Below are 25,045 nucleotides of genomic sequence, written 5' to 3' on the forward strand. Positions count from 1 at the left end.
GGGCTGCCACTTGCCCCTGGGTGTTGGAATTCTTCACCATAGAGTGGTACTACTGACATGCAGAAATGGAGTTCTCAATCACATAGTAGCTAGACTTCCTGGAAGTCAAATTGAGGAAGAGAAACAGGTGAGAGTAACATTTTTTCTTTCTTTTTTTTTGAGAGAGTCTCCCTATAACCCCAGCTGGCTTGGAAGTCACTATGTAAGTCAGGCTGGTCTTGAACTCACAGAGATTCACCTGCCTCTGTCTCCTGAGTGCTGGGACTATAGGCATGCACCACCACGCCCAACTTGAAAGTAATTTTAATAGTGCATTCATTTTTAGATCACTGTCTCTAAACTGTTATCATTTCTAACCAATGACCAGACATATCCTCATTTTTGTACTAAGCAGTCCAGGGTACCATCAGCCTCCCACACATCAGGCAGCCAGTAACGGTCATCACAATGAGGGAGAGAACATTTTCCAGCCTGAATGCAGGGGAAAACATTGGATTGCCCCTTCACTTTCACTATAGAAGAGGATGAGGAAAGGTGCCTCCTTTTTTCATGGGCTACCTGACCATTCCATTCTTGAACCTGGAATCAGTGATTTTGTGTGTGTTTGTGTACATGTGTGTGCACTTGTGGAAGTCTGAGGCCCACATCAGGTGTCTTCTTTGATTTCTTTACCTTCTGTTGTGAGACAAAAATCTCATTGAATCTGAGACTCAACAGCTCGGCTAGACTAGCTGACCAGTGAACATGTTGCTCCTCCAAGTCCCATAGTGCAGCAAGGAATTGGTCAGTTGTGTGGGCAAATTGATAGTGACATCCTCTCACAGCCAAAGCCACCAGTGTAGGACCCACCGTCACTCATTTCGGCTCTGAGAAGTGATTCCTGCATTGATGGCGCTCCCAGGAGGTAGAAACACTGCAGACACCGTGCATACAGCATCTGTACTGCACGGCCTCTCTCTCTCTCTCTCTCTCTCTCTCTCTCTCTCTCTCTCTCTCTCTATCTCCTCTCTCCCCTCTCTCTCTCCTCTCTCTCCCCTCTCTCTCCTCTCTCCCCTCCAGCTCCTCCCATATCACCCCCTCACTTTTTTTTTGATAACTTCATGTACTCTTTCTTCTTCTTCTTCTTTTAATGGGGCTTTTTGCTACTCTAACATTCCCCCCTCTGAAGAGTATCTTGTAAGAATTATATAAACGCTTCCAAATACTTCCAACATTTTTGACCTTTGGAATGGAGTATGTTGCTAAGAGGCCCAAGTACATTGTGAGTTTTAGCCAAGAAACTGGCTACTTTTCTTTGGGGTCTTTTTACCCTAACTGCCTAACGAATTCACACAAGGATGACAATGTGCTCTCCTAGGAAGACATATATGTACACAGACATGTATAGAAGTTAAAGGACTATCAGACAATGCGTTTCAAAGAATGAGTGTAGTTGTACAGGGTATTGGTAAAAGACTTCCATGCATCCCCAAGCTCAGTCTGGTGCACTGGCACATGTTATGGTGTCTGTTCCATCTCAAAATTCACATGGAAGCTCTCATGCACTGTAGAGCTGTGTGGAACTAAGCTTATAGAAGTACATACATGCAAATTCCTGGTCCAATTGAGTAAGTATCCTGATGCCGTCTCTCTCTGTCTCTCTGTCTCTCTCTCTCTGTCTCTCTCTTCCTCTCTCCTCTCTCCCCTCTCTCCTCTCTCTCCTCTCTCTCCTCTCTCTCCCCTCTCTCTCTCTCTGCTAAGCCATCTCACCAACCCCAAACTACTGATTTCTTACTCTAGGTTCTTCAGTATCAGGCCGGGGCCGAACAGAACAGGAGAGTTTGTTGAACACAGAGGAATGTGTCTTCTAGAATAGCAGTGCTTGAGGGATGTGATGGTTCTTTTTCCTCTGTGTATGTGTGTGTGGTGTGCGTGTGCGTGTCTGTGCACATGTGTATGTGTGCTTGTGGAGGCCAAAGGTTGACACCGGGTGTCTTCCTCCACCTTATTTTTGATACAGGACTCAGGACTTGGCTAGGCTGGATGGTCAGTGAGCCCCAACATTCCTCCTGTTTCCATTCCTCCCCGAGAGAGTAGTTCTCAAAGGTCAGAGAGACCGAACATCTTGCCCAGCTATTTCCAATGGAGTATCAGCTTGTTAAAATTCCCAAGCACTGGGCTAACTCACTCTCACCTCTCAGTGTCTAGATGGCACAGCATCAGTGAGCTCTTAGGACCAAGACTGTGGGCTTGGAAGGTTTTCAATGCTCGCAGGTGCTTTTGCTCCTCCATTAAACAACCTTGCTCAGACTTGAGAGGGAGGGTAGCTTTGATGTGGTTTTGAGCCTGTCTCTGGCAAGCTGACATTTTCTCAGTCTTATCAAGTGAGTCTATTTCTAGCAGTCTTTCTCCCTATTAGTGAAATGGCTGAAGAAATCCACATTTTCCATGTTGTAGAAAAGTGAGAGTAATGAAGCGTGGAGTGGAGCACATGCGCCATGCTGTGCAGAACACACCAAGCAGTAACTGGGCTGTGCCAGCTTGCCCAAAGCCATGTCTGCTCAGGCCTACATTTAGAAAGAGGCCACATTCTGCTAGAATATGGATTTCTAAATACACAGGAAATCTTGAACTAATTTTGTCAGTGGGCATGACAGAATAGTATCACTAAGGTTTAGATAGATGGTAGATAGATAACAGATGATAGACAAATAGATAAGTAGTTGATGAAAGATGACAGATGACGATATAGTTAAATGATAGATGATAGATAGATGTACTTTATTTTTTTAAGACAGTCCCACTCTGTTACCCAGGCTGACCTCAAAACTCTGATCTCCAAAACATTCCAGGCTGTTGCCATTGCTCTTGGTTACCCTCCACAACTTGACAGTGAGACCCTATTACTGAAGACCACACATAGCTGAATCAGAGAACATAGAGAAGTCAAGTGGGAGAAATCATCTGGCAGCTTCCAGAGTGCTGGAAGGTGCTGTGTACACTATGAGAGGAGACCAGTATCATCAGTCTAACCCAGCTGTGAACCCTGAGAGCTACAATAACTACTGGCCTGGCAAAATATGCCCACTAATGCAATAGTGGCACAAATGTTTTGGGAGTAACCAGCCGCTCTGATTGAATTTAAGGCCTGTTTAATGCAATAGAACCCATACCTTGGAATGTATAATTGGCCCTGTTATCAGGGTCAAGAATGTGTGCATAGATGGGTCACAGGCCTTAAGGGAGAATCTGCTACTAATATCATACTAAGTGAACATAATATTAAAGTGACTCCTAAAGACTGTCCGCTATACCTATAGATTAGTGCATCTGTCAACCCTCATCAGAGAAGCTGTTTCTTATAATAGGAGGCAGCTAACACAGAGACCCACAACAGTCAATGTATAGAGAAAAAGAGACACAAAGTGCTCAGCTCTAAATGAGACATCTGTATTATACCCCTCCTCCCAAGGCTCCAGGAACTTCTTAGAAGAGGATGGAAAGATTGTAATAGCCAGAGGTAGTGGAAGGCAATGCAGAAACAGTGTTTTCCAGACAGCAGGGCAGTTGTATATATGAGCTTACAGCAGTTGTGACAGCATGAACAAGTCCTGCTGAAGCTCAAACCAGACAAAATCCCATTATGGAGTGGGGAGGTGGGCAGGAACTCCCACCTCTAAATGAGGAGCTATCGGTACTTGAGAGCTTCTAGGGGAGAAAAGTCAGTTTTTATCTATTTTGAATTTTGTGTGGTGTATGTGTGTGTGTGTGTGTGTATGTTTTGCCTGTGTATATGTAAGTGCACCATGTGATCTATTTTGAATTTTGTGTGGTGTATGTGTGTGTGTGTGTGTATGTTTTGCCTGTGTATATGTAAGTGCACCATGTGGGACCGTCAGTCTTGATAGCAAGCACCTTTATCCACTAAGCCATCATGCTGGCCCTGACACAGGCCTTTTGGTGGGGCCAATGAAAGTCTCTAGCCCCTAGAGTTGGTTTTATTTAAGGGTGTGACCCCTGGTAGGTCAACCACAGTCAGGGCAGGTTCCATACCTAAGATATTTGCACAACACAGATTGGACTCTCTGGGGCTGGGCGAGGGAGGATGAACATGAATTTGGGTGGGTAGGGAGGTGGGGTGAATCTGGGAGGAATTGGGGGAGGAGGGCTATGATCAAAATACACTGTATGAAGTTTTCAAAGAATTAACGAAAGTATATTTTTTAAACTTCTGGATCCGTGCAATTTTCGTGTCTTACCTCTCTAAGTGTCTAGGATCATAGGATCAGCACTACACTAGCATCCACTATATATGTTTTTTATAATAAAAGGTTCTAACATTTCCTCCAAGTTCCATTTTCCCATAACTTCATCCAGCATGTGAATTTCCCCCAAGGTCCACCCATTCCCCTTACCCTGAGGCGCCCACAGGAGTCTATGCTCCAACTTTGAATTTTTAAAATTAATTTTATATTTTGATTAGTTTGCAAAGTAGTGGGTTTCCTTGTGGCCTTTTCTTACATGCTTAGTTTGCTTGGCCCTCCCCACTCTCCCCTCCTCCCTGTCCCTGCCCCATTCCACTTGTCCCCTCCCCAGCGGCATCCTCCCCTCCCTGTCCCTGCCCCTTTCCACTTGTCCCCTCCCCACCAACATTCTGTCCTTCCATTTTTATGTCACGTGTGTTTATTACCCTTCCCAATCTTCTCCCTTAAAGCCTCTTTCTCCTCTTGTGGCCTTCTTTCTGGTTTCCTGGCCTTACTCCCAGACAAATATACATAAGTTAAAAATTAGAAGTTATGCCAGGAGCGGTGGCGCACGCTTTAACTCCAGCACTTGGAGGAAGAGGCAGATGGAACTCTGTGAGATTGAAGCCAGACTGCTCTATATGGCAACTTCCACACCAACTGGGGCTACAGTGAGATCCTGTCTCAAAAGGCAGGTGGCTCTCTGTGAGATCAAGGCTACCCTGGTTCACATTGTGACTTCCAGGTCAGCTGTGACTACAGAGATCCTGTTGAAAAACAACCTGTCTCTCCCTCCCTAGCACCAGTATTACAAGAACCTGTCACCATGATCAGATACATTTTAAAACGTGGGTTATAGGGGATGGAACTTAGGCCCTCATGTTTTCAAGGCAAGCACCTTAGTGATTGGGCTACCACCCAGCTCTCTATTTTAAAATTTTGTATTCAAGGCACACGCTACAGAAAGGAAAGTGCTGTCATTTCATACATTTCCAAGTTGAGGAGACTGAGGTGTGGAGGAACTAAGTGAGACGTTCCAGCTAATTGTGCAGTCTATGAAGACCCAGTTGAGCCCTGGTGGCAGGACTTTTTCCATGACACCCTGCAGCTTGCTTTACCCTTCTCTGTGCTCCCCTTGGTGTGGAAGGACATAGGTAATGGATACTCTGTCCAGCCACCCAGTGCCTGAGCCCGTGATACAAGCCAGGAACTGTTCTATGTAGTCACAGCACTGACCTCAAGGCACCTACCATCTACTTAGAGATATAGAAAGGTATTGAATAATCGAGTGAATACGATAAGAGGGAAAGAATGCTGAAAATTCCATTTCAATTTATGCTTATCATTCATCTTGGGTGTATTAGTAACTCTGTTGTATAACAGTTTCTTTCAAAGCTCGAGGCTCGTTAAAACCCAGTATGTTTTGAAAGAGACTTCTCGAGACTCAAAAAACTGTAAAGAAAGACTCGCCTTTAAGACTAAAGAAACTTTAAAGGGGAAGCTCATTAAGACTCATGAAATAAACAACTCAGGAGTCTCACAGAACCCCTAAAACCAGATACATGAGACCCTCCCTCCCCAAGGTTATATAAACAACAAAGACTACTGGAAACAGAACAACAGAGCTGCCTAAAAACTACCACTCCTGCAGGCTGTGCAGTGAACTCCAGGTTTCTCGCTTTCATGAGCTGTCACCCATACCGGGGTGGGCTTTTGGTGATGCAGCTACCATTGAGTCATTTCTGCTCCTGTAAGTAACCCCTCACCCATACTTCTGTAAGTATACTCAGCAAGTTGGACTTTGGAGGTCTATTTTAATCTGCTGTTGGTTTCCTATTTGGGGCGATCAGACGTTTATTCATGTCTCCCTAAGAATGATGTCACACAACGCTGATCTTTGAGTTTCAGAATCTGTGTTTCTGAGCCCATTTTCAAACTTGTAAGGTATTTTTAATCTCCATCTATCCAATACTTGGGTTTAATTCCTGCCGTCTGCATAGTGTTTGAACACGCACAGTCCTTCATCATTGCGTCCTAAGAGCTGACTCTCCAAGAAAATCCACCAAATCCAGTAAGTCACTGTTGCCGATGATTTATTGCTTTAAGGAGAAAAACTGTAAACAAAGAATCTGAGCGATGAAAACCCATCACACTGAGCAAACACGTTCCCTGCTACACCAATCATGAGAAAAATGAGAAATGTGGTGAAATGTGACAGGTTTCCCAAGGGCCATTTTCCTCTACTGGGAAATGCAAGACTTTTTTCCATGTGTATTCACTTACAAAATGGCAGTAGAAACATTTAAACACTCAATCACAGTTTGAAAATAGATACGCACATACAAATACACAAACATCTATGCAGGGTTACACAATTAATCATGGTCATTCCTGTTATGCAGCGATGTGACTGTGATTCCTTTGACTCAAAACAACTCTTAAAAAGCAATGACATAAATGAACACCATAGTCAGAGGCTACAATAAGTCACCAGGATTGCAATGCTTACGCAGTACAAAATCAGGGAGATTGCAGACGATTACATTATTTGAAAGCACTCTCTTTGATCAATCTCTGAATCACCCTAATAGTTAAAATTGCAGCACTGGTGAATGAGGCAATCTGGTGATGCTCAGTACCTTTGGTTTGGGTATAGGAAAGTAGTCTGGGTGTTGGGAGAGAGATGGCTCAGGTGTCACATGACTCTGGGCTTATAGCTAATCAGCAGTGCTCTGGATGGTAAGAACTTGAGCAAATTACTTAACTCCAGGAGACTTCATTGTCTTAGCTCTAAAATACCGCAGCAGTAAGGCCATACCTCCTGGGCTCACTGGAAGGATTAAATGGGTTATGTCAGTAAAGTGTCTAGCAGCAGGCCAGGCTACTGCTCAGGGCTCTACAGATGGTAATCATAAGGTTTAGCGAGAGTCAGTGGCTTTGAGAACTTAGGTCTCCCTCTCCCATGAGTAAGCACACTAGAGAAATTCATTCTCAGTGATAGGACGAATTTCTTTGCTGAAAATTAGCTCACCCGTACTGCACCTTTCCTTTGTTTCTGAGCACCCAGGAGTGGCCTAGCTAAAGCCCTGCCCATGTGAGTCTTCAGCAGCAGCCGTCTAGGCCTAGGTTCTGCCTAGATGTTTTCCTATGGTAGAGTGCAGTCACTGTGACTTTGGACCTCAGCCTTAGCCCCTTTGAGCTTCAAAGTTTCTATTTGTTACTAGAAGAAAGCCTTGCATGATCTACACAAAAATTACAGAAGCAATTATCCAAGGGGATAACCTATTTTTACTTGCAAGCTCTTGTACATATATGAACATACATTTAATCAAAATATAAATGGTCTTTCTTATGGCACTTAACAGAGAACTTCTGCTGGTAAAATGAGATTTTGCACAACTGGAAGAAGAAAGCTTCTAGAGAAAAACATATATATATATATAATTTTATTTATCAATATACTTTGAGCACCAGTTGCCTTGCCCTGGGCTAGGCCTTTGGGAAGTCACAGTAAGAAGGCAAAACACCAGTCTTCTTTGTTACCCAAGGATCTGCCTACATGCTGTGCACATTCCCCCACGATCATCTTCCCATCGTCCAATATGTGGCGTTGGGTAAACAGAACCATCTCATAAATGTAGGATGTGACCTGGTCCTGATTTTTTTTTTTTGTCTTTTTTTGAGACAGGGTCTCCTTGTAGCCCCAGCTGTCCTGGAACTCACTATGTAGACCAGGCTGGCATCAAACTCATAGAAATCTGCCTGCCTCTGCCTCCTGAGTGCTGGGATTAAAGGCGTGTGCCACCACGCCCGGCTGAGCTGGTCCTGATTTTAAGGAGAGTGGAGCCACAGGGGATGCACATGGTTTTTGTTTGTTCATTTGTTCCTGATATATCTAGTTTGGATTCTTAGAGTCTAAACACTCTCCTCTCGTGGGAAAGAAGTGAAAGAGAAAATTAATGAGAGCCCAAAATGAGCAGGACAAGATGTAGATCTCAATATGCTGTCCTGCCCTGACATTCTTGGAAGCTCTAGAAACAAAGGAGAAATTCAGATCATGAAGTTGATTCATCTTGGATATGAATCTGCAGCTGGGTGATGGATGTTGATCAAGTTTCCTGACCAATCTGAGCTTCCATTTCACATTTGTAAAAGGAGAAATCACAAGGGGAAATTCTCAATGGTATCAAAAGAGTCAATGAGCAAGTATATGGAAAATAATGAGAACAATGGATGACACATAGAACACATCCAATAAAGGAATGATAACAGAAAACCCTACATTCTACTGCTAAAATAAATAATAACCTCGTCACCATTTATAACAACCATCTCTTACAAACTTACAAACTCTTTTGGTTTTTTATCTTTGTTAAATATATTTCCATTTCTAAACAACTGGTCAACCTCTGTCTTCAGCCTAGAAAACTGAGTTTTTTCAATTCATAGTCACAAATGCTGTGAAATAGGTCATTGAAGCAAAAATGATGTGTCCTGGGCCCAGAGACCCTTGTCATCTCATGACCCTGGCCAGAAGCCATCAGTCCAATGAAAGGTGATCTAGGTCTTTGTTTGATGCACCCATTCTGCTGAGTCTGGTCTGATCTTTGAAGAATCTCCCCAGACCCATGAGGACAGAGGAGTGCTCCAGGGTACTTTTCAGGAGATAGATAGATCACCCCAGGATTCCTACCAACTTCTGTGAACCCCAGAGCAAAGGAGGGATAGATGTAAGGAAGAGCAGGTTAACTGTCCAAGAACTTGGTCAGCAGTAGATGAAACTGGCTGGTCTTGCTCTGTCCCTAGAGGATGAATTAGGGGCTGTCGCCCATGAGCAAAATGCTCAAATTGCATTTCTAATTAGTATGAACCCAGTTTGAGCCTTTCACACTGCAGGAAGGAAATGTACCTTCAGCTCTGCCTGGGTTAATGAAAACAGCTCTCCACTGCAAATCAAAGCCAAACAACCATTCACCTCACTCGGAAAATGTTTGGTGACCTTGTGGCACACAAATCTTTAACCAGAGCACTTTTAGTGTGCTGTGAGCAGAAGTGCCCATTAAAATATCATTTGGCAGAGTCCAGATAACAGCTTATTCCAGTGTCCCTAATCGCATCTACCTGACTGAAAGGATTCCAAAACTCCTTGGGTTTGGTGCTTGTGATATTGACTCTCCAACTGATTCTATTCCTTGGGACTTGTGTAAGATTCGTCAAGACTTCTTACAACTTGCACAGGCTGGAGTTAGACAGGCAGTGTCAGGCTTGTTTTCTTTGAAGTGATATAGAATGTCCTCAAGGAAGGGACCCATTGTCTAAACCTGAGCAGCTCCCTTTTAGGCCACTGGAATGGTCAAAAATAGGAAAAGGAAAAGGTCAGGATCAGGGAAGTTAGAAGTTAGGTAGGGTGTAGGTGAAAGAAGGCTCAATTGTAAAGTCCTGGGCCATAGAGATCTGGCTGCTTTGCGAGTGTGGAGCCCTGCCCTGAGCCCCATGCCCACCTAATTGGCAATCTCTGAGAGGTCAGGATAAGATTCCAAATCGGCAAATATATCATTAGGATTCCTGCAGCTCAGGTTGCAGAAGCAAGCGTTAATCCATAGGACCTGCCGGGAGAAGCTAGGCCCGTCTGGACACTGGAAATTCACATGGATGGTCTTGGACTTGTAAGGGATGCAGCACCTATTATCTGTGCAGACTCCACAGTACTTGGGTCGATAGGTGCGTGTGCTGACACAGCCTGCAAGAGTGAAGTTCACAGGTGCCTCTGGCTGGTACACAGCCAGACACTTCTTCCCTGCCTGCAGGAAAGGAGAAAGACTTTCCATTAGTACGCTCTGGGGAGGCAAAGCCAATCCTCAGTCCTCCCCTTCCAGTCACCGTGCATGCTAAACATCACCTTCCTTCCAGGTTACAGCACCTTAAAGAAAGAAAAGACATCAGCAAATACAGCGAGACTCAACCACATGGCACGGGTAAACTAAGGATTACAGACGGGATTGCCATGCTGAACCTGGAATTCATGGTCTGCAGCCTCCCTTCCCTCCTGAACTTTTGCTTTGTTGGTACCTGCTCATCACTGTCAGCAGCACAGGCAGCCCTGCTAGCTCTTTCAGTCAACCAAGCTCCCCAGCTAGCTAGTGACTGAGTGCACATGGGACTCCAATATCGGGGGAATGTTTTACCCTCACCTGTCCCCTCTGCCCTCCAGGCTCACACACACTACTATGCAGCATCTTCAACAGGACTGACATTATTTAAAGATGGGTTTATCCTTTCATAATGCCATAGGCCCCTTGGCACTTGGGTTTCTTTATGTGTGTCTGCATAATTCTGTGCCTGTACACAGTAGGCACTTACTAATGCCTTGAACTAGTAGTTCTTGGAGCCTGTTGTGCATCAGCACCATGCTAAAGCTGGGGGCAGAGCAGATGTATGATGGATGGGACACATGATGGATGGGACAGGTAGCTTATCCAGTTGGGGAACCCACCTAGGGTACATGATCATGGAAATGAAACAGGTGGGAATCATGAGGCTACAATGATGTTCCCAGGCTTGTATTAAACCCTCCTGGTCCAGCTTAGGACCCTTGTTTCCATTTCACCAATTGCTGAGACCTTTCTATCCACACTTCCAGTTAGGAGACATCCACTGAGGACCTTCTGGCAACAAAGTCTGGAGCAACATAGGGTGAAGAAGAGAGAGGAGAGAAGGAAGGAGAGGGTGAACCCATCTGGACAGGAGAGGTGACTAGAGACACTGTCTTGGGGACAAGGAGCAACACTGGATGCGTGAAGATGAGGGTGGGAATGAGCCTGTTTTATCAACATGGGATCCTTTCCTCAGCATCCCAAGAACCCATCCTACTCTAGTAATGGAGCCAGAACTGAGCTTCACAAAGTTTGTTTTGTTTGATGTGACACCAGGTGGGCCAGCACTAAAACATGAGTGAGGGTTATTGACACAAATCTAACTCCCGGGGCTGGGGCTCAGCCTCCCTACATCCTTGACGCTGTATTTCCATCATCTCAGACTCTCAAAGCTGGGACGGATTCAGAGATTGACACCAACATTATACCCATGGGGACTGAGGCTCAGAGATGGCAAGAGACTGGCCACAGTCACAGGTCCTAACAGCAGACAGGCACTTGAATCCACGTATTCCGAGCTTTGGTTAGTGCTCCTCGCATTGCCTGTGGTTGTCCTGTGTGCCTGTGCAGTTGGGTGTGGACTGCTACAGGGAGATGGAAAGCAAGTGAAGATCCCCCAAGGTCACTATAGAAGGGCCCCTGAGTTCTTCCTGGAGTGCCCTAGATTCTGATCGGAAGGGAACCATAAAACCATCACTTCGGTGAAATTCACCTTTCACTTACTCAGCAGCCCCTTCATCCTAAATCACTGTTGCCTGTCACTCCAGCCCTACCAGGCAGCCTTCATTATTTCCATCTCATGAATGACTCTCAAGAGGAAGTTCAGTGGTCAGTCTCAAAGCCAGCTATATCAGCTCATCAAGCCCAAGATGCCCACCCCTGCTCAGGACCCACCTTGATGTGAGGATGGATGTCCACATCACACGGCCTCAGGTTGCAGAGGCGACTCTCCTGCTCCGGCCAGCACTGGGCATTGACATTGGAGATCCGTGTGGAGATGCCTAGGCCACAGCTGGTAGAACAAGGGCTCCAGGGGCTCGTGTAGGCTATGCAGTTCCCATGCCATTGCTCCACTGCACCTGCAGCTGCTGCAGGGGACACCAGAACACCCATGAGTCTACAGCCTCTTACAAGCTCCCCAGCCCTCATATCACCATGCCAAGTAGGTTTGGAGTTCCCAAGACTCAGAGAGAGACAGAGACAAAGAGACAGACACAACCAGAACTTGGCTGTCCCTCCCACCGGAGGACAAATTGGCTTCTAATGAACAGGGGTATCCAGGGAAGGGATGAAGAAAAGCGTGGGGGAGGTGCTGAAGAGATGGCTTAGTGGTTAAGAGGCTGCTCTTGCAGAGGACCTAAGTTTGGTTCCCAGCACTCACTCACATGGCAGCTAACAACCATCTATGACTACAGTTCTAGGGGCTCCAATATCTTCTTTTGACTTCCATTGCATGCACAGGTACACTTCCATGCAGGCCAAACACTCATGCAAATAACATAAAATAAATAAACTTTTAAGACACTGTCTCTGAAGCCCTCTCAGCAGCCATCAATTGCCAAAAGCTCCTGAGGTTGGGTTAGGTTTTCTTGCCCACTTCCCCATGTCTAGGCTGGGATTTTATTTGGTTTGAGTTTGCATAGGACTTGTGCAGGTAGTCACCATTGCTGAGGGTTCATATTGCTGCACGCTCCTGGTGCCATGCCTTCCCAGTCATGATGGACTGTATTCATTCTTAAACTGTGAGCCATAATAAACCTTTCCTCTCTTAAGTTGCTTTTGGACAGGTATTTTATCACAGCAGTCACTAATACATTCCCCATCTACAATCTGTATGATCTTTGATACCTCATGCTGGAACTCAGTCTCCTGGTCAGAAGAATAATATCTAGAACTGTATGATCACAAGGATGCAGCCTTTGAGCTTATGTGATACATCTACCAAGCACAGGGTAGGAGATATTAAAGAAGCACTGTCCACCACTGTCCTCCACTGAGGTGAAATGTATCTGTGAAACTTCAAAGGCCAGTTCCCATATCCTAGTACTTGACATCCCATTTCAGTCATGTTCAGGGCACAGTGACTAAAAGAACCAAGGGCTCCAGTGTCATGCTGCCTGGGTTCAACTTGCAACACTGAATGAGTTTCTAGCCGTGTAACTTCCATGAGCTACCTCACACCCTGTGGGCCTCAGTTCCTCTGTGTCAAAGCGGGTGAAGAGGGGGGAACAGAGGAGACAGTGCTACACATGTGAAAGCACTTCAGGGGTCCCTGGCTTTGTGACCCCCACTCCATGCCAGGTGGTGTGGTTACTCAACTATGGGCCAACTTGACTACCTGCTCTTGGAGGGCCCAGAGCCCCCGCATCTGGAATAAGTGCACTCTCAGCCAGAGAGCAGGGCAAAATAGTGAGCAATGGAGGGAGACAGGCAGACAGCAGAAAATTCTACCTAGGGTGAAATCAGAGCTCTACACACAGTCCCTTGGAACTTACAAGTGTACAGGGGACACTGCTGTCCAATGAACATGGGAATAAACTTGAGAGAGGGAGAGCGCCCACATACAGGAAGGAGAAAGCAGTGGAGATGTCTAAGGACGGGCAGACAGGCTGGGATGAACTGGATGGGAGCGTGTGGCAGTCGAGAAGGGAGGGATTTGCCTAGGAGGATGAGAGGATGAAAGGGCTTTGGTTTCTGAGTCTCCTCTGCAGCGCTGCAGGGGATGAGCCTGGGCTGGTTCACATTTGGGTCACTGGGTCACACACAATGGACAGGCAGCCTATGCCCTCCTTCCACCATCGAGTGATCGTCCTGCAGGACTGCTGGGGAGGGAGGATGGGGTAAGGAACAGCTGCTAGGGACCAAGCCTTCTTTGCCACTGCCTCCCATCCATGCCAGACTACTCCATCTGGGTGATTTTGTCCTCTCAGTCACACTGGGTAATGCCTGGGGACATTTCAGAAAGTCACAACTTGGAACAGCACTGCTGTGTCTAGAGGGTGTGGCCAGGGATGCTGCCCAAGCCTCTACAATGCTCAGTCCCACCCCAAAATATCCTCTGATCCAAAGGCTGCCAGTGCTGAGGCCCGGGACCCAGCTCCCATCCATGCCCTGAGCAACCACACTCACATAGAATGCTTTAAGACATTACCAATGCACTTAGAACACCCAAACTGTGCCATTCGTCACCGCTTTGGGGCCACCTGCCTGGGAGGTGCTTCCTCTGTCAACATCCACATCCCATTCCCCATCACAGCAGATGTCCCTGGTTTTCCTTCAACTTCAACTTCTCTGTCTCCCCATGACCCCTGGCCTCCTCTGCTCCCATAGAGTCCTCAAATATAAGCCTCCTTAGACCTCTGCCCCGGGTTCACTCTGTTTCACTGTATTATTCCCAGATCCACTGCGACAATTCCAAGCAGAGCTCTCTCCCTGTAGATCTTCCTCCTTGAGGCTGTTCACACTGGGCATTCCTCCCTATGCACCTTCCTCAGACTCAGCTGCTCATGCCCGGCAGTTCACCATCACCCTAAATAGTCTCCTACTCTTGTGTTCTCTTCTGGGCAATTACCAGACCCAGGAGCCATCCTCCATGCCTCCTTCCACCTCTGCATGTGCAGATGCCAGCCCTTGGGCTCACTCTAGCACTGTCTCTTGCTCTTTTTTCTTCTTCACCTCCACACCCTCTACTGCAGTTCCAATGACCACCTATGCATTTATCCATATTCTTTATCTATCCTTCATATATCTACCTATGTGTCATCCATCCACACACCATTCTCATCTTCTATCATCTATCTATCCATCTATCATCTATCTATCTATCTATCTATCTATCTATCTATCTATCTATCTATCTATCTATCTATCTATCTATCTATCTATCTATCTATCTATCTATCTATCTATCTATCTATCTATCTATCTATCTATCTATCTATCTATCTATCTATCTATCTATCTATCTATCTATCTATCTATCTATCTATCTATCTATCTATCTATCTATCTATCTATCTATCTATCTATCTATCTATCTATCTATCTATCTATCTATCTATCTATCTATCTATCTATCTATCTATCTATCTATCTATCTATCTATCTATCTATCTATCTATCTATCTATCTATCTATCTATCTATCTATCTATCTATCTATCTATCTATCTATCTATCTATCTATCTATCTATCTATCTATCTATCTATCTATCTATCTATCTATCTATCTATCTATCTATCTATCTATCTATCTATCTATCTATCTATCTATCTATCTATCTATCTATCTATCTATCTATCTATCTATCTATCTATCTATCTATCTATCTATCTATCTATCTATCTATCATCTATCTATCTATCTATCTATCAATCATCTATCTATCAATCATCTATCTATCTATCATCTATCTACTATCATTTGTCTATCATCTATCTATCTATCATCTATCTATCATTATCTATCTATCTATCATCTATCAATCAATCAATCATCTATCTATCATCTATCTATCTGTCATCTATCATCTGTCTATCTTCCATTCATCCATCTATTTGCCATTCAGTCTATCCTCCACCTATGCATCCATGTGTTCACCCTTCTAACTATCCATCCATCCATCCATCCACCCATTATTCATTTACTCATCTGTTCATCCATACATCTATATGGTGACTCCTGCAAAGATTAGCTGGGAACTTGCCAAGTATCTGGGAGTGGGCTGGGTTGCAGTAGGCAGGCAATGGTGAAACAAACCTGCCTTGTCCTCCCTGGCAGGGCTTCCTCTGATCAAACTCACCTGGTTGAAGTTTCATCTGTTCACATCCTCCATAGTAAAGGGACCCTTGAATCATTTAGAAGGCCCATCTCCTCCTTCCCGTGTCCTGGCACCGGCTCCCCTTTCTAGATACCGAATCACCCACTGAGATACTTTGGTGGATAATATTGGACTGCGCATGTTGGGTCAGGCTTTGTTCTTTACAAAGCACTCCCTCCTTTTGTGCTGGGAGGTGCCTAATGGACAGGAAGGGTAGAAGGTGTCATTTGCATTTTACAGATGGAGAACTCAGGTCTCAGGTTGCATATCCTCAAGACCATACAGCTGGTGAATTGTGACTAGGTAATGACCTGGGAGCTTGAGTTATTCAGAGGAGTTGGAGCTCCAAGGACTCTGTGGTCCTCAGAGACCCCGTCTGGCCTGGCCTACACCTACCGAAGGCCCTGGTGTCCAGCAGCGCAGTCTGACGTGGCCTCCTTGCATCATCGTCACACACCCATTGCTCGCAGCACTGGCCGGGCACACTCACACGACGGGGTTGGCGACACCAGAGACGTGGGGGCCGGGGACTCAGGCACAGCGGCGTGCAGCCCACTGTGCCATCAATGCAGGTGCAGTTGTACCTACAGCTGGGCTGGAAGGACTCGCCGTTGGTGTAGCGCACTCCATCCAGGATGCAGCCCACTCCGACCACCTCTGTAAACACAGGTGATGGCATGTCAGGTCAGCAGGCATGGGCTGTGTGCCAAGCTACCTCGGTGCAGCCTCCCTCTGCCTGAGGCACCATGCCCAGGAATCACTCATGATATGAGGGAGGGGTAGACCCACACATCAGCTAGCTGCACCCCAAGGTCAAAGGCTGGGCCATGTGAAAAGGTGGGCAATAATGGGGACTGTGGGCATCTCCAGGGCATAAGTGGGCAGCCACTGAGAATCCTGCTGAGTTCTGGGTGGGAGGGCTCATCACCAGGGCAAGAGCCCTGGCAGTAGCTCCCAGCAGTCCCCAGTACAGTCTTGGTACTGACAAATGGCTCTCCGAGGGAAGAAGGCACACAGGAAGCCAGAACCCAGGAACAAAGTGTGCTGCCTTAATCAGTACTGATTGCGGAGTGTGACAGGAACTGGGGACCCAATGCTGGGCAGAGCAGGAATAGGCCTGTCCTTGAAGAACTCACACAAGGTGAGAAAATGGTCCACTGGTCATCCAAAGTGTTTGTTGATGGTAACAGCCATTTCTGACAAGTGTTGGGAGACAACAGAGCAGGGAAGGGGAGTTGGGAATGGAGCAGCTGCAAACTGAAAGCAAATGAACCAGGAAAGTCCTATGGAACTAAGGGGGCGTCCTGCCTGCCTTCCACAAAGACTAGAAGGAGAGGAGAAGGGCCAGACCTAGGTGCCAAAGACAGTCTTTAAGGCACAGAGGGGGTCTACTATCGGTACAAAGGCCTCATTGGGTAGCAGGCCTGAGAAGTTGGGGGAAGGAGGAAGGAAGGAGGGGGAAAGAGGCCAGACATGGTTTCCTCCTGGTTCAGGGAGGATGCAGAACCATTTGTCTGGAACCCTTCCCTGGCACACAGTGGGTGCCCAATAAGTAACTTGAATGAATGAGATGAGTTACACTTCACAAGAAAACACATGGTACAGAGTAACCAATAGGCTGAAGAGGCACAAGGCAGAACTGGAGGGCACTGCCATGACTCAGGGAGAGGTTGATGACTTCTCAGATCAGGGAGGGACTACAGCCATGAGGGGAGAGCTCTGTTTCCAGACACATTTGAAAAGAGAGTTGTGAGGACTTTCAGAGGACTCCCAGGAGTCAAGGAGGACTCCCAACTCTTTTACTCAGGCCCAGAAAGTGAGACGTTCCATCTTCCACAACAGAGCTAGGATTGGGACAGGCTGGCTTAGAAGTCTTCATTCAACATGAGACTGACCTTCTGGAGGGTTTGGGGGACTGCTGGGCCAGATACCACCCTTGACACTGCGTACTGCCTTTGGGGACAGCGTCAGGAGGTGTAGACAGAGGGTCCTGGGTCAACAAGAATGCCCACTGGAGGAGGAGCAGTTAGGCGTCTGCAGTTCCTGTAGCCCTGTCCTGTCTCGGGGGCTGGTGCGGGTGATGGCTGGTGATAAGCATCCAGGGATCCAGCAGGAGTGAAGCCTGCAAAGATCCATTCTATCAGGACCAGGCTCTGCAGCACGCCTTACTTTGTTTTAGAAGGAAGCACATGGCTGCCTCCACTATATGTATGGAAAAACAGTCTCTGTGTGATGTCAGTATCCAAGCTGGCCTAGGGAGCAGCGTTCTCAGGCAGAGTGCATGCATCTGGGAAGGTGTGACCATCTGAGAAGGAGATGCAGAAAGGCCAGGGCTGGCAGGGACTGGCACCCACAGCCTCTAGCCCGCCATTTTGCTCAGGTCTCTGATGACTTCATTAGGGGAGCACTGTCTTCTTCACTAGAGGACAGGAGTGTTGAGGAGAGGAAAGGATTCAGAGAGCTGGGGAGTGACAGAGCTGAGACTCTAAGCACAGGAAGTGTGACTCTGCAGCCTCCTTCCTTCCACTGGACACCAAAGGCAGGCCCCAGGGGAGAGGAAGAAGGAAGGTCAGGCAGAGGAAGAGAAAGCGGGGGCAGGAGAGAGCCCCTGAACTTTGCATCCTCAGTCACTCTGCCACTCCTGTGAACTCCAGGAAGATGAGTGTGTGTATGTGTGTACACGTGAGTATGTGCACACATGTGTATGCATGTGAATGTGTGTGCCTGCAAGTTTATGTATATGTGCACGTGTGTGCTTGCATATGTACACGTGTGTATGTATTCACAGATGTGTGTGAGCACTTGTGTACATGTGCATGTTCACACATGGGTGTGTTCATGTGTTCGTGTGCATGTGTACATGTGTGGTGTTGATGGAGAGGAGGCTGAAGCCCATGATCTACCTCCATGTATGCTAACAGGAGGAAACATCAGTCCCAGCCTCTGGTGTCCTGGACACAGCAGTCTTTTCACCGACTGCTCAAAAGAACTTGCGAAGCAAACTGAAAATGCTGATGCCCAGGCCATTCCGCAGGACAGGGGCAGACCTAGATGTGAGAGCACTGCTTTCCTCAGCTTAAGGATTTTTTTAAAGCCTCCCAGGTAAGTCCAGTGCACAGCCAGAGTCAAATACCACTGTGTCCTGGAGGTGTCAAGGTCTCTTCAGACTGGTGAGTAGGGACACCAGGGCAGCTGATGAGCCTGTCCCACACGGTCAAGAGAGGCCAGGGGTGTGTGATGGCCATGGATGACTCATCAGCAGAGGTAGGGTTTTTCCTTACGTGCGGCCTGCCCACAGAACTAGCTGTTGGTGAGGAGAACCAGCAAGCTCCTCTCTAACCTCATTTGAAAGGCGAGGTTAGATTTCCTACTGCTGAAGGACTTCCAGAAACCAAGCCACTTTGTTCTTCCACTGGGCCTTAGTGCCCCTCACCAACTGTGAGGGGACTGTGGCCCTGCGGAAGCAGGAACAGGGCTGGGGTCCCGGAAGACCACCTTCATATTATCACTGGCTTGTGTTCATTCATGAACCAATCACTGGGCAGGTGGGTAAATGGAGGCATGCGCCTGAAACCAGGTCCCTGATCTCCACTAGGCTCTGGCCATGCCCAAGGACTTAACAGCCTGGCCTCCCTCAGAGGTCTCAATTTTCATCCCATTGTCCTTGATGAGGACATTATTTAAAAGGTTTGAAAACCTGCCTAAGGTCCAGGACTATTTAGCAAGAATGCTGGATTCCAGCTCAGATTGTTCAGCTCCAAAGAAAATGCTGAGCTTCCCATCCCATCCCTGAATACTGGAGGATGGGTGTGGGGTGGTCCTGGAGCGAGGCCTTCCACCAACTCTGAGGATGACACTGGACAGAGCTGAGATGACTTCTGCAAAGTAAACAAAAGCCAAGGGCACTGTCCCTGAGTTCGCTCCTCCCTCCGAGAGGCTGGCTTAATCTAGATGCTCAGGTATGTGGCCCCAGTCACGTAGCAGCCCAAGCCCATCTACGTGTAAACACCATGATCCCACTGCCAAATCCCTTTGCCCTCAGGCCTTCCCCTGTTGCATCAGGGTGGTGTCTGGGCAACCCAAAAAGTCAAACCCGAAGCAGAGGTGCTGTGCCCATCACTGTGTTTAGGTTGGCTCAGAGTTTCCTTCCAAAAATATCTTTGAACGCAGTGCCAACATTCACCAACCATGCGCAGTCCTAGGCTGCTCCTGACACCTGAGCAGGCTGATCAAGACTGGGCTCACTGCTCTGCCTGGCCACAGTGAGCCAGAAAGGTGACGGCAGACAGCCCAAACTAGCATTTATGGGTGTGCCATCGTCCCTTCTGCACTCCTTCCTTGAGTTTCCTGTGACAGTATTGAGATTATTCATTTTCATTTTCCACCTGCCTTACCTGGCCTAATTCTCTGCAAAGCTCTGGAACTGCAGAGCTAGTTCCGGGGGTCCACTGCTGAGCTGACCAGTGCTGACAGGCTGTCTCTTACAAAGGCTCGTGTTTCTTTTTTCTCTCTGCCTTTCTGGACTTTCATGCCCTGCCTTAATTTTTGCATTTGGGCCTCGTGAACTGTGACATTAAAATACATTTCTAGGGAAATGCTCAGGGGGACACCAGTCAATTGTGGATATGTATGCACATGTTATCATGTGACACACTTGTGAACGTGTGTGCACGTGCGCACATGTGACATATGAGTGCCCATGTGTGCAGCATATACCTAATGTGTGTGTTGTACCTGATATGTGTCTGTAGTGAGGTGGGTAAGAGTGTATCTGGATGGAGGAGTTAAGTGTTGGAGCTGAAAAGTGAAAATAGCCCCTTGTGGCAGCTTCTTCTGGAAGCTGACAGTTACACAGACATTTCAAACCTCTGTCAACTCCCGCCTAAGCGTATTTATCCCAATGTTTAGAAAATCATACGATCAGGGTAGACGTGATGGGGGAGCTGGGGGAGCAGGCAAGGCAAGCAGGACGGAAAATGTCTAGATCTAGGAGACAGTCTATGAAGAGGCGAGCCTGGGTATAAGATCTCACTCTGGCTTTGGAGATTAGGATAATCACAGTGAACTGAATTATCTTTTAAATGACCTTGAGAGATGGCTGTTAAAGGGAAAAGAAATTGTGAGCTGTTCTCATATGCCTGGTCTCACAGGTGATTCTAGCTGAGAGAAGCTGTTCCACGTCCCCCTGGGCTATGAGAAAACATAGATGACCAACTGTTGACAATATAAGTCATTCTTGAATACCAGCACACAGAGAACCACCTGCGAATTTCACTAAAGAAAGGATTCATTTAAACAAGTTTGGCCAGATGCTCAGGAAGAACATCTTTAATCAATACATCAGGTAATTATGTGCTGGTTATGGTGCAACTGCTCTTTGAACGCATTTTGTGGCACTAATAATAAAATCCAGCAAAAGGAGAAAAACTGGAAGGGTGGGGGTATCAGAGGCATTTACTTGCAAAGCCAATGATGTGGGTATTAAATGAAAGTTAAAATATAAACCAATGAGGAAGCACAGAAGGGCCACAAATGAGCCATGGGGCTCAGCAGATTTTTCCAACTCAGAATTGTGTGCAAAACACCCTCATCAACAGTAGTCCTCTTCTCACTAGTGCATACCCAGTGAGCCAGGAGTCATCAACGGTGCTAGCTGAGGATAAAAGCTATGCTGTACATGAAACAGACTGTGAGGCATATACGGACTAATAATCATGAAGTCTTGATTGAGGACTATATGGTGGAGGGAGTTCCATTGATCTTCGTGGTGCTGGCTCATATCATTTGGGCAATGCTTAGAGGATTCAAAGTGAGGAAATACAAGTCCAGGTAAAAGCAGGAGGTAATAAAGCCCCAGGAAGGTGATCTTTGGGAACAGTAGTGTCAACAACAAGGACAGAGCACACAACACGGGGTGCATGAAGAACAAACAATAGCAGCCTCCTGCCCCAACACAGGATGTTACAGACACCCAAGGCAAAGGAAAAACAAAGGCAGTTAGAAACTCCAGGAAAGCATGAGGCACTATGAAAAAGGGGACTCCAAAAATGCATACTATCTCAGGCTACGGTGAACCCTAGAGTCAGAACACAATAATTACTGATGATTCTATAACCTAAAATCACAACAATGATATTTGGAAGATAATGAGGGTATCTGATGTATTGGGGAGCTAAGTCATCACCTGTCATGAAAGAATATTCATAAATGATGAAAAATTATCACAGAAACCAATTAAGACCTAGAAGAAAACATTACTAAGTTGTGGTAGCTTTTAGAATAAAGGGCTATGGGACTGGAGAGATGGCTCGGTGGTTAAGAGCACTGACTGCTCTTGCAGAGGACCCAGGTTCAATTCCCAGTGTCCATATGGCAGCTAACGACTATCCTAACTCCAGTTCCAGGGGATCTGACACCCTCTTCTGACCTTCGCAGGCACTGTACAACACGGAGGCACCTACCTACCATTCAGGCAATACACTCATACACATAAAATAAAAATAAAATATTTTTAAAAAAAGAATAAAGGGCTAAAATGTTCACCGTGACTGTGTTGAGACCACCTGGCTGGTAGGACATGGTGGCTATAGGCTGCCAGTTTCATTGTTTCAAAGCCACTGGTTTTCCTTAACCATGTGATTTTAATTTGCAATATCATTCAAATACTTGAAGCACTACAGTGATTCAGTGCCATCTGAGAGGTCATTGAGGATCTATCTATTGAAGGGTCTTATCCACTGAGAGAACAGATCAGGCTTAGGTATTTCTTGATAAAACCTCCTTCCCCAGGGAAGACTGCCTCTAATCCTGAGGAAAGCCTGTTGCAAAGAGGGCAGGCATTGCTCTTTCCTAAGGAAGGACACATTCGGTGGTCTACAACTGGAGACTGGGACAGGGTGTGCTTCCTGCTGGACAAATCTGGCCAGGTGAAGGGCTGTGGCTGTCCGTGGGCCGGAGCTGGGGCACTGGGGCAATCAGAAGGTACAGAAGCTCTCACTTACGTGCACACACTCCTATTGCGTACCTCGGGCGGTCCCCACTGTAGTCACAATAGAGGCCCCGGTGGGGGTCACAGACGGCAGCCTCTGTGCAGTTGTCCCCGAGCTGCTGGGCACATATCTTACAGCATTCACAGCCATCTGTGATTAGGCTGACGCCCAGCGGGCAGCGGGGTGGGGATGTCGGGCACTCACATGGCCACTTGCAGAATTCAGGGCGTGCGGTTGCATCCTCCAGTGGTGCTGGGGTGAAGGCCATGGTCATGGAGGTTGGAGAGAGGGCCTGCGGGGGAAAGGTAGAGGTGAAGAGAGGTTTCTGAGGCTAGAGTTTCTGAGGCCAAAGAGCTGCAGTCTCCTTTCCACCTTTGTTGTGTTTAGAAGGCTTTTACAATTATGTGGTCAACATGTACTTGCTGGCCCTTCTACGGCCCATGACTCAATACAAGGATGCTGCTCTGGGGCCTCTTGGGAGGTGAAGAGCCCAGAGAACGTGGAAGCATGGGACCAGGGCACCCACAGCACACCTCCCTATCCCTGACTTTGAGTTTTCTCTTGCTTCACGCCCAGCACATGGCTGCAGACTTGCACACTTGGAATAGACTGTAAACTGCTGGGTCCTATACTTTGTTGTGGGAATCACCATCTGGCTTCCTGCATCCCTCTCGTTATTAATTCCAGTAGGCAGCCTCCTTTCCAGGTACCTGCCTGGAGAACCCCAGGCAACTGGTTAGGGAAGCCAGGAAGATCCCAAGCCCTGAGCAGTGTCTATCTAGATAGATAGGGGATGTGCGTGTCCTGGGCCAAGTCTTGGCTGTTGGTGCCATCTAGTGGTGGCAAGACTCCTAGGTACTCAGCAAGAAGAATGGCTTGACCAAAGCTGCACAGTGGGACCCATTTACACTCCTGAATTTGGTGTGCGGCTTTCTGTTTCCTGATGTTCTACCCAGCCTTGATATTCAGGTCCTGTGACTGCAGGCCAGCAGCTAGTTCAGATTCCCAGGGACCAACAGAGTCTCAGCCCTCCGTACACACTGAACAGATGACTGGTGTGGAACTTCCACTCCTGAGAAGACAGTTCTGCCAGAGAGATGCACACCAGCTCTTTTTAAAGTTTTTATTTATCACTTTTATTTTATGTGTGTGAGTGTATTACCTGCATGCATGGAAGTGTTGTATAATGTATCCATGTCATACAGAGATCAGAAGAGGGTGTTGGATCACCTGGAACTGGGGTTAGGGATGGTTGTTAGCCACCATGTGGGTGCCAGGAACCAAACCTGGGTCCTATGCAAGAGCAGCTAGTGCTCTTAACCACTGAACCATCTCTCCAGGCTCCCACAGCAGCTCTTTGATTCATGGAAGCTACAGATGTTTACTGAACACCTACTGTGTGCCAGGCTCTGTGCTGGGAGGAAGTGGTACTGCTTAGAGTCCCTCTTCTCACTAGTGCACACCCAGTGAGCCAGGAGTCATGTACACTACAGTTGCAACCAGGGTGACCAATGCTGTAGTGACGGTGTTCACACACTCATTCATTTCGTTTGTTCACCCAACACATCTTTGCTTTTACCTTGTGCTGGGTGCTGGGCTCAGTGCTGAGGATACAATGGGGAGAGCAGACAGACCTGCCTTCAGGACGGTGTGCTGGGTGAACTTCTCCAGGTAGGAGGAATGACTTCAGGGACCACGATGGAAGAGAAGGAATGGGGCCAAGGTGGAAGGATGGCAAGGAACCAGAAGTGCGCAGCCATCGCAGAGCATGGAGCTGACACCGTACACAGTGCCCTGAGCACAGAGGCATGTATGCAGGTCACGGTTGGTATGAAGACACAGAGCTGACTAGTTGCGAATGCCCACTGAATGTCCAGGCCATGGATAGCCTTAATTGCCTCACTCACTCACAGAAAGATGGCAGCAGGACATGGTGGGGGCAGATCTGGGCTTTGAGCACATCATGCCGTGACATTTTGTCAGGCCTTTGCTAGCCACTGACCCTGTGGCATGGGAGCTCCTATCTGAGGCCCAGCTTTCTCCTCTGGCAGATGGCATTCTTGATCCTGTTGATCCCAGAGATGATTACATCATGCTATGGCCCCCTAATGCTCAGCTTGTCCACTGTGAACCACCACCTTGAGGACACTTGAGGCCAGGCTCCCATGAGCCTTCTGTTATTCAGGCTAATCTCACCTAATTTTCCCTATGGTGGCTGATACATTATTCCCAATTTACAGATTAGTGTGGTGACTGGACCGTTTAGACACCTTAGAGCGTGGATTAGAAATCAGATCTGTTGGGTTTAGGTTTTTCTTTCTTTTTTTTTTTTTTTTCCACGGTTTCACGGGGGTTCATTT

The 25,045-nt window shown here is 47.1% G+C and overlaps 1 protein-coding gene across 2 annotated transcripts in view; it reads right to left on the reverse strand.

Moving 5' to 3' along the window:
• Positions 1–9,470: 9,470 nt before the first annotated feature.
• The window catches only part of Ccn4 (cellular communication network factor 4), a 30,061-nt gene continuing 14,486 nt past the window's right edge, over positions 9,471–25,045 (reverse strand). Inside the window, exons 2-5 of one of the 2 annotated variants that reach the window (XM_029560326.1) lie at positions 22,698–22,977; positions 16,093–16,353; positions 11,771–11,961; positions 9,471–10,024 (exon numbers count right to left, since the gene is read on the reverse strand). In XM_029560326.1, the coding sequence (XP_029416186.1) occupies positions 9,725–10,024; positions 11,771–11,961; positions 16,093–16,353; positions 22,698–22,977 (1,032 nt within the window). In that variant the 3' untranslated portion in view covers positions 9,471–9,724. Of the gene's footprint in view, positions 10,025–11,770; positions 11,965–16,092; positions 16,354–22,697; positions 22,978–25,045 lie in introns of both variants that reach the window. The other variant, XM_008826471.3, reaches the window with a different exon arrangement.

Source organism: Nannospalax galili, unplaced genomic scaffold (assembly GCF_000622305.1).
Source record: "Nannospalax galili isolate Female #2095 unplaced genomic scaffold, S.galili_v1.0 scaffold472, whole genome shotgun sequence".
Classification (NCBI taxonomy): Eukaryota; Metazoa; Chordata; class Mammalia; order Rodentia; family Spalacidae; genus Nannospalax; species Nannospalax galili.